The following is a 12881-nucleotide window of genomic DNA, read 5'->3' as shown; positions in this document are numbered from 1 at the left end:
GGAGAAATCACTGCACATAAGCAGCTAAGCCTGTGACCTTCGATCCCTCAGGCTGTACTGCATCAACAAGTGACATCAGTGTGTAAAGGATATCACCACATGGGCTCAGGAACACTTCAGAAACCCACTATCAGTAATTACAGTTGGTCGCTACATCTGTAAGTGCAAGTTAAAACTCTCCTCTGCAAGGCAAAAACCGTTTATCAACAACACCCAGAAACAGCGTCGGCTTCGCTGGGCCTGAGCTCATCTAAGATGGACTGATACAAAGTGGAAAAGTGTTCTGTGGCCTGACGAGTCCACATTTCAAATTGTTTTTGGAAACTGTGGACGTCGTGTCCTCCGGACCAAAGAGGAAAAGAAACATCCGGATTGTTATAGGCGCAAAGTTGAAAAGCCAGCATGTGTGATGGTATGGGGGTGTATTAGTGCCCAAGACATGGGTAACTTACACATCTGTGAAGGCGCCATTAATGCTGAAAGGTACATACAGGTTTTGGAGCAAAATATGTTGCCATCCAAACAACGTTACCATGGACGCCCCTGCTTATTTCAGCAAGACAATGCCAAGCCACGTGTTACATCAACGTGGCTTCATGGTAAAAGAGTGCGGGTACTAGACTGGCCTGCCTGTAGTGCAGACCTGTCTCCCATTGGAAAATGTGTGGCGCATAATGAAGCCTAAAATACGACAGCGAAGACCCCGGGTTGTTGAACAACTTAAGCTGTACATCAAGCAAGAATGGGAAAGAATTCCACCTGAGAAGCTTAAAAAATGTGTCTCCTCAGTTCCCAAACGTTTACTGAGTGTTGTTAAAAGGAAAGGCCATGTAACACAGTGGTGAACATGCCCTTTCCCAACTACTTTGGCACGTGTTGCAGCCATGAAATTCTAAGTTAATTATTATGCAAAAAAAATAAATAAAGTTTTTTAGTTTGAACATCAAATATCTTGTCTTTGTAGTGCATTCAATTGAATATGGGTTGAAAATGATTTGCAAATCATTGTATTCCGTTTATATTTACATCTAACGGGGTTTGTACAATTACATTTCTGCATTCTTATAAGCATATGCAGGGGGCGCATGAATTCCATTGGGAAACACGTTTCGCCAGTTCAGCGGCTCTCGGTTTGCATGTATTCAAAGCGGACATCCGCAAGGCCTTCGCACACAGAGCTCAAAATATACGACTGTGCGGACAAAATTTTATTGTTCAATGATATTGAACATAATGTTCAATTGGCAAAATCATTTTCAAATCTGAACCTATTGGACGTTGACTAGCATTTATTGTCACACTTAAGTTGCTACAAAATCATCAGTTTTTCTTATGCTGTAGCACAAAACTTTGTGCATTTTTGTCTACATTTTTGCAACAACCATAAGGAGAAGTAAGAAAGAGCCGGATACATTGTAAAGATGTGAAAGATACTGTACTTTGGGCGTCCACCCCCAAGAGTCTCGTTTCTGGACAATTTTGAGTGCAGAGTAAATCAATCAGTCAATTACAGCTGCGTTCAAAGTGAACCACATCCTGAGAGTTGGACACGCCTTTTGCACTTAACAGCAGGCAACACAATTATAGTAGGAAACCCCTCTAAAGTGCTCATGGTCTGAGAGGATGGACCGGTGCACACAATGGATTTTGCCGTCTTTTATCTGTTTGGCACCGGAGGCCCCGTCTGAGCAGGAGGCCTGCGATGCAAGAACTCAGTTTGGTGTCTCTAATGTTGTGATTCACCTTCTGTCAGATGCCACGGATTGGTATGTCATTCTACATAAATACACTTCTCTTCAAAGCTTCTCTTTGCTCCACTCTTAGTTTTGATACCTCTTTACTTGCCCGCGACGATAAAGAATGATCTCTAGTGAAAGGAGTTGACAAATTAGCTTCCTCTGCACCGCTGTGTAAATGTTGCACTATAGTAGTCTACAAGAGACTCTCCAACATAGCGGACATAATTGTGTTTGACTTGCAGTGCGAAGTAAAAAAAGTTGTCTACACATTACTTTGTTGTTAGCAACGTTCCCTCTAAGGTGCGCGCCTGCGCAATTGCGCACTGCTCACGCATCCTCTACGCACAGCAAATTAATGCCGCGCAGAAAATCAAAAATCCCATTGGAACTTTATACAAAATAAACACATTACAATTTATTCTGTATGATTTTGCAAGGCAATTCTATGAGTGACAGGTGACAACAGGAGTGGCCCCAATGCATACTTGCCAACCCTCCCGGATTTTCCGGGAGACTCCCGAAATTCAGCGCCTTTCCCGAAAACCTCCCGGGACAAATTTTCTCCCGAAATTCAGGCGAAGCTGGAGGCCACGCCCCCTCCAGCTCCATGCGGACCTGAGTCCGCTTTCCCACGATATAAACAGTGTGCCTGCCCAAACACATTATAACTGTAGAATGATCGAGGGCGAGTTCTTGGTTTCTTATGTGGGTTTATTGTTCATTAACGCCCTCCCAGCGCGGTAACCACACACAACAACAGCAGTCATGTTTTTGTCTACCGTAAAGCAGTTCGTCTGCCGTAAACGACAATGTTGTGACACTCTTAAACAGGACAATACTGCCATCTATAACATCAATAACATATACGGCTTTTAGAGAGTGCAGTGCACAACTGCGCACACAACAAGGAGACGAAGCAGAAGAACGAGGAAGATACAGCCATGGCGACACCGACGACGAGTAAGATGAAGAAATACGCTTTGTTGCACCTTTCCTGCCTGAGTCCGGCGATTAGTTGCAAATCTTGCTTTATTGATTGCTTGCACACAGCCAATCCAACCCAAAACAAACTAGTCCCCGCCCGCACTCACGCTACCGCTCCCTCTCTTCTCTCGCCCACACACTCACTGACGTCACTCACCTCACATGCTCACCTATTAAAGGGCCACACACACATACGCTACGCTCATAACAGCTTGTAAGTTCCAAGCCGCAGCTGCGATTGGACCTGGATAGCCTCCGGGAAGAAGTAGTGGACTACCAAGTGCTTGGCACTGAAGATCTTCCTCAGGAAGCAAAGATTGACCGGTTTTGGGCCATGCTAGGGAGAGATGGAAGATTCCAGACTCCAATGCATTTGATGAAAGCACTTTTGTGCGTGCCACACATCAATGCATCATCAGAGAGGGTGTTCAGCATGGTTAGAAAAATAGTGACAGAGAATAGAACGAGGATGGACAATTCAAACCTTAACTCAACAATGAGTAGATGAGTGTTATGTGCGTGTATATGTGTAAATAAATGAACACTGAAATTCAAGTATTTCTTTCATTTATATATACATATATATATAATAAAATAAACATATATATATAATAAAATAAATATATATATATATATATATATATATATATATATATATATATATATATATATAGCTAGAATTCACTGAAAGTCAAGTATTTCTTAGATGTATATATATATATATATATATATTAGAGATGCGCGGATAGGCAATTATTTCATCTGCAACCGCATCAGAAAGTCGTCAACCATCCGCAATCCACCCGATCTAACATTTGATCAGAACTGCATCCGCCCGCACCCGCCCGTTGTTATATATCTAATATAGACGATGCAAGGCATTAGTGAGGTTATAAAGCTTTTGCCTGTTAAAGAAAGGAGACTGATCCAAAGCAGCACAGACATTCGCGTGCCACGCTGTCACGACCCAGACGCACACCAGTGCGCAATCATATGGGAGCCGCGCTGAGCGCACCTCCAAGCGCGTCTCGCTGCCGGCGACGGCCGGGTATATGGGCCCGACGCTCCAGCGCCATCCATTTTCAGGGCTAGTTGATTCGGCAGGTGGGTTGTTACACACTCCTTAGCGGGTTCCAACTTCCATGGCCACCGTCCTAGCTGCTGTCTATATCAACCAGGGTGAGCCCCACCCCTTTCGTGAGCGCACTGCGTGCGGAGTGACCCCTGTTACGAGCCCCCGGCCACAGGGGTGGCGGGCAGGTAAGCTGCTTACCTGCTGCGCGTGACGCCGGCCGCGGCGAAGGCGGACGAGGCAGGGTGTCGGTGCGGTGGGCGCGGTGGTGACCCTGGACGTGCGCATCGGGCCCTTCTCGCGGATCGCCTCAGCTACGGCTCCCGGTGGGGCCCTCTCGGGGGAAGGGGCCTCGGTCCCGGACCCCGGCGAGGCGTCGGGGGCCTTCTCCGCTCCGTAAAAGTGTGCATCTCTTCTTTTTTTTTTCTTCTGTTGTGGCATATGCAGCAGGTGCCTGCTCGTTTTTCGTATGTGGGTAACAACATTTAACTATGTATATATTGTAATGTTCCCAGGAACGTAGGCTCATAGACTTATTCGTTTGTCTCGTATTTATTGTAATAAGATGCAATGTAACCACACAACAGCTCCAATGTGCGTCTCCCCTCTTTCCCGGCAAAACTCGAACTAACACTTCCTGTCAACAACGTCACTTCCCTAACTTGCCCGGAAGTCCCGCCCCCCAGCCAAAGCCATTGGCTAACACCCCGTAGCTAGCCGCTACATCATATTTCCGAATTGGTTTAACTGCCACCCGCCTGAATCTATTTAAAATCTAATTTTTTTAATTTTAATCGCCCGACCCGACCCGACCCGACCCGACCCGACCCGCTGATAAAATCTAATTTTTTTAAATTTCATCCGCCCGATTCGCGGATAATCCGCGGACTCCGCGGTTGTGCCCGCAAACCGCACATCTCTAATATATATATATATATATATATATATGAAATACTTGCCTTGGTGAATTCTAGCTGTAAATATACTCCTCCCCTCTTAACCACGCCCCTAACCACACCCCCGCCCCAACCACGCCCACCCCACCCCCCACCGCCCGAAATTGGAGGTCTCAAGGTTGGCAAGTATTCCCCAATGAATAAAACAATCTTTGTCAACACAGTTCAATTATCATCTGTCGAGACACTACGGACAGGAATTCCATCAATCACTTTATTGAGCAAAGCTGTTTGTAACCACACCAAAAACATGAGTAAAACAAACTTTTATCTATAAAAACTGGTCATTTTTTGCCATACAAACCAGGCTTTAACCAACTTGGTCATCAGTCGTTTTAACAGAAGCCGCTCGCTCTGTCTCACCTGCACCAACACACGCACTAATGGCACTTAGCCAATGCTGCGTTTATGGCCACACAAAAAGTCGGACAACCCCAACGCCACACATTGTGTAAATGCCAGGTTGTAACACTCTGACTCCTCAATCAGATGTGTGCTTATTTTACTGCCATTTATTAAGAATGTTAATCTGAGGATATTATTCATGAAATATTGTCACTATATTTCATAAATGCTAATGAAAAGATGTATTTTACAGACAGAAAGTTACAGGAACTAAATGTAATCTCTGAAAGGGGTAACATTTCTTTTAAAGGCAGGACCCGCAGCCAGACATACAATACTAGCACATAGGTCAAGAAAAACATGTTTTTTTTTGTTATTTTCATTGTAAGAGGGCAAAATCACTTATATCAGAAAATTATTTTCATAAAACATTTAAATTGTTATGATGTCAGGTTTGGGACAGGTGTGACGCTGGTGTAGCCACAGTGTGCACGTCTGATGTTGCTCACATGTGCTCCACTGAATGCTCAGGGAGTTTGTGCGTTTGCTCACAAACATAAAAAATTAGAGGGAACATTGGTTGTTAGATCTGGTCACAATAACCATAATATGAAATTGTTGTCGTTACATCCCTATTTCAATGTAATTGTGGTTATTACATCATCCGAAGTAGATAATCAGAGTGAAGCCAATATAAATGATGTCTATATAATTTAACCTTATGTTGACGGCCCATTTTCGTCAAATCAGATTGTGTACAAATTAAAGATCGTGAGGATGGTCTAACCCATACTTGCCAACCCTCCCGAATTTTCCGGGAGACTCCCGAAATTCAGCGCCTCTCCCGAAAACCTCCCGGGACAAATATTCTCCCGAAATTATCCCGATTTTCAGCCGGAGCTGGAGGCCACGCCCCCTCCAGCTCCATGCGGACCTGAGTGAGGACAGCCTTTTTTCACAACGGGAGGACAACAGGGTGACAAGAACTAAATCATCCAGACTAGAGACAAATTGTATTATTATGTTTATCTTACCTAAAAATAAATATATTTATTAATTAAAAAAAAACAAAAAAACTAAATACATTTTTACTATATTTTGCTAAAAACATCAAAATTAATTGTATTTTTATTTGTATTTTTTTCTGACTCCCTATTACATCCAGCCATAGAATTAAAATAAAACATATTTGAAATAATTCATTTTAAATTATCATAATAATTCATTTAAAATGACCATATTTAATTATTAAAATAATTGCTTGTTCATCAACAACTTTAGCATTTTATTCATTACATTTTGAAGCTCTCAGAAGCCAAGTTATGTTATATTCCTTAATATTTATTTATGCAAGTTTGAAGTATCGATTATCTAAACACAGTTTTGTTTGCATATTTTCAGGATGTAGGTATATATATATATATATATATATATGTATGAAATACTTGACTTGGTGAATTCTAGCTGTCAATATACTCCTCCCCTCTTAACCACGCCCCCCCACCCCCGACCATGCCCTCCACCCCCCACCTCCCGAAATCGGAGGTCTCAAGGTTGGCAAGTTTGGTCTAACCAAATGCATGGTGATGTAGCGGTAGGTGCAGGTGATGTAGAGGTAGGTGCAGGTGATGTAGCGGTAGGTGCAGGTGATGTAGAGGTAGGTGCAGGTGATGTAGGGGTAGGTGCAGGTGATGTAGAGGTAGGTGCAGGTGATGTAGAGGTAGGTGCAGGTAATGTAGAGGTGCAGGTGATGTAGAGGTAGGTGCAGGTGATGTAGAGGTAGGTGCAGGTAATGTAGAGGTGCAGGTGATGTAGAGGTAGGTGCAGGTAATGTAGAGGTGCAGGTATATCTGCAGTCAGTCATCATACTTTATTGTCCCCTTAAAGCTGGGGTAGGAAACCTATGGCCCTCGAGCTAGATGTGGCTCTTTTGATGACTGCATCTGGCTCTCAGATAAATCTTAGCTGACATTGCCTAACACGATAAGTAATGAATAATTCCGCTGGCAATCACAGTGTTAAAAAAATAACGTTCAAGATATAAAACATTCTCATGCATTTTAATCCGTCCATCCGTGTTCTACCGCACCTGTTCAAGAAGTCGCATTAATGGTAATAAGTATTTTATCTATTATTGGTTAACTTCAGAATAACAATGTAATTTAAAGGCCTAGTGAAAGCCACTACTACCAACCACGCAGTCTGATAGTTTATATATCAATGATGAAATCTTAACATTGCAACACATGCCAATACGGCCGGGTTAGTTTACTAAAGTGCAATTTTATATTTCGCGCGACATATCCTGCTGAAAACGTCTCGGTATGATGACGTCAGCGCGTGACGTCACGGATTGTAGAGGACATTTTGGGACAGCATGGTGGCCAGCTATTAAGTCGTCTGTTTTCATCGCAAAATTCCACAGTATTCTGGACATCTGTGTTGGTGAATCTTTTGCAATTTGTTCAATGAACAATGGAGACAGCAAAGAAGAAAGCTGTAGGTGGGAAGCGGTGTATTGCGGCCGACTTCAGCAACACAAACACGACCGGTGTTTCATTGTTTACATTCCCGAAAGGTGACAGTCAACCATTGGCCTGTGGAGAACTGGGACAACAGAGACTCTTACCAGGAGAACTTTGAGTTGGATACGCTGACGCGGTACCGTGAGTACGCTTCCAAACATTTGATCGCTTGCCCGTACGTGCGTGCCGCTATGTGCATGTAACATACGTAACTTTGGGGAAATATATGTGCTGTATGAACTTTGGGGAGGTGAACGGTCCTTTTGGCTGTGGGATTGAGTGTGTTGTGCAGGTGTTTGAGTTGTATTGGCGGGTTATATGGACGGGAGGGGGGAGGTGTTTGTTATGCAGGATTAATTTGTGGCATATTAAATATAAGCCAGGTTGTGTTGTGGCTAATAGAGTATATATATATCTTGTGTTTATTTACTGTTTTAGTCATTCCCAGCTGAATATCAGGTCCCACCCGCCTCTCACAGCATCTTCCCTATCTGAATCGCTCCCACTGCCCTCTAGTCCTTCACTCTCACTTTCCTCATCCACGAATCTTTCATCCTCGCTCAAATTAATGGGGAAATCGTCGCTTTCTCGGTCCGAATCGCTCTCGCTGCTGGTGGCCATGATTGTAAACAATGTGCGGATGTGAGGAGCTCCACAACCTGTGACGTCACGCTACTCGTCTGCTACTGCCGGTACAGGCAAGGTTTTTTTATCAGCGACCAAAAGTTGCGAACTTTATCGTCGATGTTCTCTACTAAATCCTTTCAGCAAAAATATGGCAATATCGCGAAATGATCAAGTATGACACATAGAATGGACCTGCTATCCCCGTTTAAATAAGAAAATCGCTTTTCAGTAGGCCTTTAAAAGAATAAGAGACTTATTATACTCTCAAAATGTTGGTCTTACTTAGAAATGCACTCATTTAGTTGTATTCAATGTTAAAAAATTATTATATGGCTCTCATGGAAATACATTTTAAAATATTTGGCTTCCATGGCTCTCTCTGCCAAAAAGGTTCCTGACCCCTGCCTTAAAGAATACTGAAGACATGACCTCAGGGTCCTCTGGAGGAGCAATGTGCATTGTGTGGGGTCCAAGTCGCAGGTCAGCATTTTGGTCAGTAAAGCATCTATTTGTGGGTGACACAGTTAGTAAAGTGGGTGAGATTTTGCCAAGGACACGTCGGTAGCATAGGCGCTGATCCCGTGGGTGCTCCGGTGCCCGAGCACCCACGTGAGATTGATGGCAACTTTCAATCTTTAAAATAGTTTATGAAAAATCAACCTTGTTGTTAATTTTGTGGTGGGTCTGGTCCATTATACATAATAGAAAAGTCACAATTTATATAGTATATTATTAACACTAAACACACGACAAGCAAATAACAAAAAAAGCATGCGTGCCTAAAACACCTAGAGTAAAGATGTTGCATGGGCTAGGACATGGCATAAACAGCACTTACGTGGCATGAACGCGTGATACAAACACAACGAAGGCAGAACGAGTGACTGGCAAAGGCAACTTAAATAATGCCTCTGATTAGCGCTCGGGAAGCAGGTGAGCGGTCGAGCACTAATCAGAGACAGGTGAACACAATGAGCGACCATGACAACCAAAACAAACTCGCAGGAGCACAATCAAGAACTAAAGCAGTCCAAAACTAACAGAAAATAACTAAACAAACATGATCCGGACCACAGATCATGACAAAGGGTGACCGTATGAAAAATGCCAACACTGTCATAAACATGTGCCATATAGTGAAACCACTCTAAACAACAACGACAAACACATTTTGGAAGAATATTTGCACCGCAACACAACATAAACACGACAGAACGAATTCCCTGCAGCACCAACTCTTCCGGGACGCTACAATATAAACAAACGCCATTGGTGGATCTACACCTAACCTCCACTGTAATGATACCACGTACAATAGCGTATCTAGTCGATACTACTATGATTACATCAATATTTTTTTAAATCACAAAATCTTCTTTAGTTTTTTTTAAATTTATATTATATTTATAAACTCAGGAAATATGTCCCTGGACATATGAGGACTTTGAATATGACCAATGGATGATCCTGTAACTACTTGGTTTCGGATCGCGCTCCCAACAGGTATAATAGAAAGGAGGATTCCTTCAAAACCGCAATAAAAGAACACCTCCAGGCAACTTCATCCCTAAACTAACACCTTCCCCGGATTGTTAATAATCAAATGTAAACAATCAAATGTAGATACTTTTCTTATGCCTTCTGATCTCTCTCTCTCTCTCTCTCTCTCTCTCTCTCTCTCTCTCTCTCTCTCTCTCTCTCTCTCTATGTCCACTACTTGCTGTACATATCCTACCAAGTCAGACCTACACTGTTTCAATATCCATTTCTCTGTTCTCAATTGTTGATGACTGATGATAACAACCAAACCTAACCCCCCCCCCACCCCCTCCACACCCCGAATTGTAAATAATGTAAATAATTCAATGTATACACCCTGATGATTATCTTGTGTGATGACTGTATTATGATGATAGTATATATGATAGTATATATCTGTATCATGAATCAATTTAAGTGGACCCCGACTTAAACAAGTTGAAAAACTTACTCGGGTGTTACCATTTAGTGGTCAATTGTACGGAATATGTACTTCACTGTGCAACCTACTAATAAAAGTCTCAATCAATCAATCAATCAATCGATACCTAAATGTGTGGTATCATCCAAAACGAATGTAAAGTATTCAAACAACAAAAGAATAAGTGATTATTACATTTTAACAGAAGTGTAGATAGAACATGTTAACAGTAAATGAACAAGTAGATTAATAATACATTTTCTACCACTTGTCCTTAATAATTTTGACAAAATAATAGGTAGATAAATGACACGTTAAGTTAAGTTAAAGTACCAATGATTGTCACACACACACTAGGTGTGGTGAAATTTGTCCTCTGCATTTGACCCTTGATGCTGAGTGCCAAGCAGGGAGGTAATGGGTCCCATTTGTATAGTCTTTGGTATGACTCGGCCGGGGTTTGAACTCACAACCTACCGATCTCAGGGCGGACACTCTAACCACTAGGCCACTGAGTATGTTACTGCATATGTCAGCAGACTAATTAGGAGTCTTTGTTTGCTTACTTGCTACTAAAAGACAAGTTGTCTAGTATGTTCACTATTTTATTTAAGGACTAAATTGCAATAATAAATATATGTTTAATGAACCCTAAGATTTTTTGGTTAAAATTAAGCCAATAATTTATTGTGGTCCCCTTTATTTAGAAAAGTACCGAAATACTTTTTGGTACCGGTACCAAAATATTGGTATCGAGGAAACACTACTACACACACACCGAGCAGCCGCTGGCAGAAATGTATATCGGTGCCTATGGTCGGTAGTGAACAGAGAACTTTCCAGTTAGTGGGCGACTGCTCTTCTGAGCCATCCCACCCTGACTAATCCCTTTTCTTAGTCCCAGTTTACACTTTTTAATGGCTTCATATTTTTGTTCTTTCAGGTCCCATCCAAGCGCTGTTACTGTGATGTTCAAACGACAATCTCCCTTTAACGACCCGCTGCTCTCGCAAGTGCTCCTGTGTTGACGCGTGACTCATTCGTCGCTCATTACCGGCCCACTCCCACTCCAGCTCCCCTGCTCGGTTATCTGATGACGATGGATTGTGGGGGGGTGGGGTGCCAGCCGCCGTAGCCGATGAACGCACGCCGCCATTGGCTGGTGGGATCCATTTAATCGTCCGTGACTACTACGGGGTCCACCCCCTCTGCACTCCTCCCCCTCACTCTGCCAGTCCTGACAGCATCCAAACACAGTGTGCTGCCTCTGTTCCAGGGAAAATATCAGCTCAGCACAGGGAGGAGAGGATTATCTCATCTGCATACATGTTCCGGGGGAGCCACATGAAAACCAAAGGCAGCCTTTCTTTTACCGAAACAAAACTGTGACTTGCCATATCAGGACTCTTTTTCATTTGGAAAATTCTCCCATCATAATGTCGCCTGCTGAGGACTTGCTTTGAGCATCAGGGAGTGACTTCATGTGAGTCGTGTTGACGGCTGAGCCTAGGATGCCGTCCAAAGAGCCCTACGAGGCTCAGGAGGAGGACAAGTCCGTAGTGCACAGGGCCAACAAGCGAGAGGCCAACCAGGAGGAGATTTTGGCAGCCGCTCTGGGGATGAGGATGGGGCCAGAGAAACCTTCGGCCACCTTCTGGCAGCCCCTTAAACTCTTCGCCTATTCACAGCTCACCTCATTGGTCCGTAGAGCCTCTCTCAAGGAAACCGACCGACCGCAAAGATCAGAGAAAGTCCATAACTTCAAGGTGAGACTGGATTTTAAAACTCGAGTTAAGTTGGCTTGGGTTCCCTTTCAAAATGCTGGGTTCATTTCATCATGTGTGGCCACAGGGCAGCTTCTCACGCTTCCCCTGAGGGCTATGAAATGGTTGGGGGGGCGGGAGGGGGTTGCTGAGTGGGAGATGCGATTAAAAACCGAACTGTTTTGGTCTGTCTGATGAAAAGAAAATCTGTGGGGTGCTCTGTGTACCGCTGCTGGTAATTTGAGTGCCAGATGGAGAGATTAAGCTGATGGAGTGGGGGCAACGGTACTCGGGGATACACCTATCTGGCTCTCAGGCTCCTGTTTTGGGTCGGCTTTGAAGCAATTGAGCGCAGAAAGAGAAAGACTTTGAACCGCTGCCATCCTCTTGCCTTCTTCTTTGTTCCCTTCAAATGCTTAATGTTTCTATTTAGCATAAATGAGTGCGGTTATATTTAACAGCCAATTCACAAGAGACCACAACAAACATCTTGGACCCAGATGTAGCTTCGAACCTGAAAAGTCCAATTATTATTTTTGCTTCTTGATCAGAAACTGATAACATTATTTTTGTGAATTAGATTATGTTGCATGTGAATGAACTATTTCACTTAAATTCAGGCAGGTGCAAAATATTCATATTTGCACGCTAATTTTAGACTGTTCAGGGGTCTACTTTTCATGGCTAAACACTGAGTCTCTTGGGAGGTTATGCAAGTAAATCATGTCAACAGTCGCTACAGCAGACAACTAATCGTAGATGATGATGCAGCGGCTGTTGACACGATGCTTCATACTGGTGCGTCTTGCTCCCAGAGGCCTTACTGATTGGCTGCGCTGTCGTTACCTGGTGGAGCTGGCTGTTTCCATAGCAAACTTCGTTCACGCCCGTGGAGGTGTCAACCCTACTT

General features: G+C 43.4%; 1 protein-coding gene across 2 annotated transcripts in view; it reads left to right on the top strand.

The window, feature by feature from the left end:
* Positions 1-12881, top strand: part of chn1 (chimerin 1) — a 75884-nt gene that overhangs the window by 40480 nt on the left and 22523 nt on the right. For both annotated transcript variants that reach the window (XM_061971599.2, XM_061971597.2), the window contains one exon: positions 11152-11974. In XM_061971599.2, the coding sequence (XP_061827583.2) occupies positions 11720-11974 (255 nt within the window). In that variant the 5' untranslated portion in view covers positions 11152-11719. The remainder of the gene's footprint in view (positions 1-11151; positions 11975-12881) is intronic.

The sequence above is a fragment of the Nerophis lumbriciformis genome, linkage group LG13 (genome assembly GCF_033978685.3).
Source record: "Nerophis lumbriciformis linkage group LG13, RoL_Nlum_v2.1, whole genome shotgun sequence".
NCBI classification, from domain to species: domain Eukaryota; kingdom Metazoa; phylum Chordata; class Actinopteri; order Syngnathiformes; family Syngnathidae; genus Nerophis; species Nerophis lumbriciformis.
Note: the sequence above shows the minus strand (reverse complement) of the source record. Positions and strands in the feature narration are given on the sequence as shown.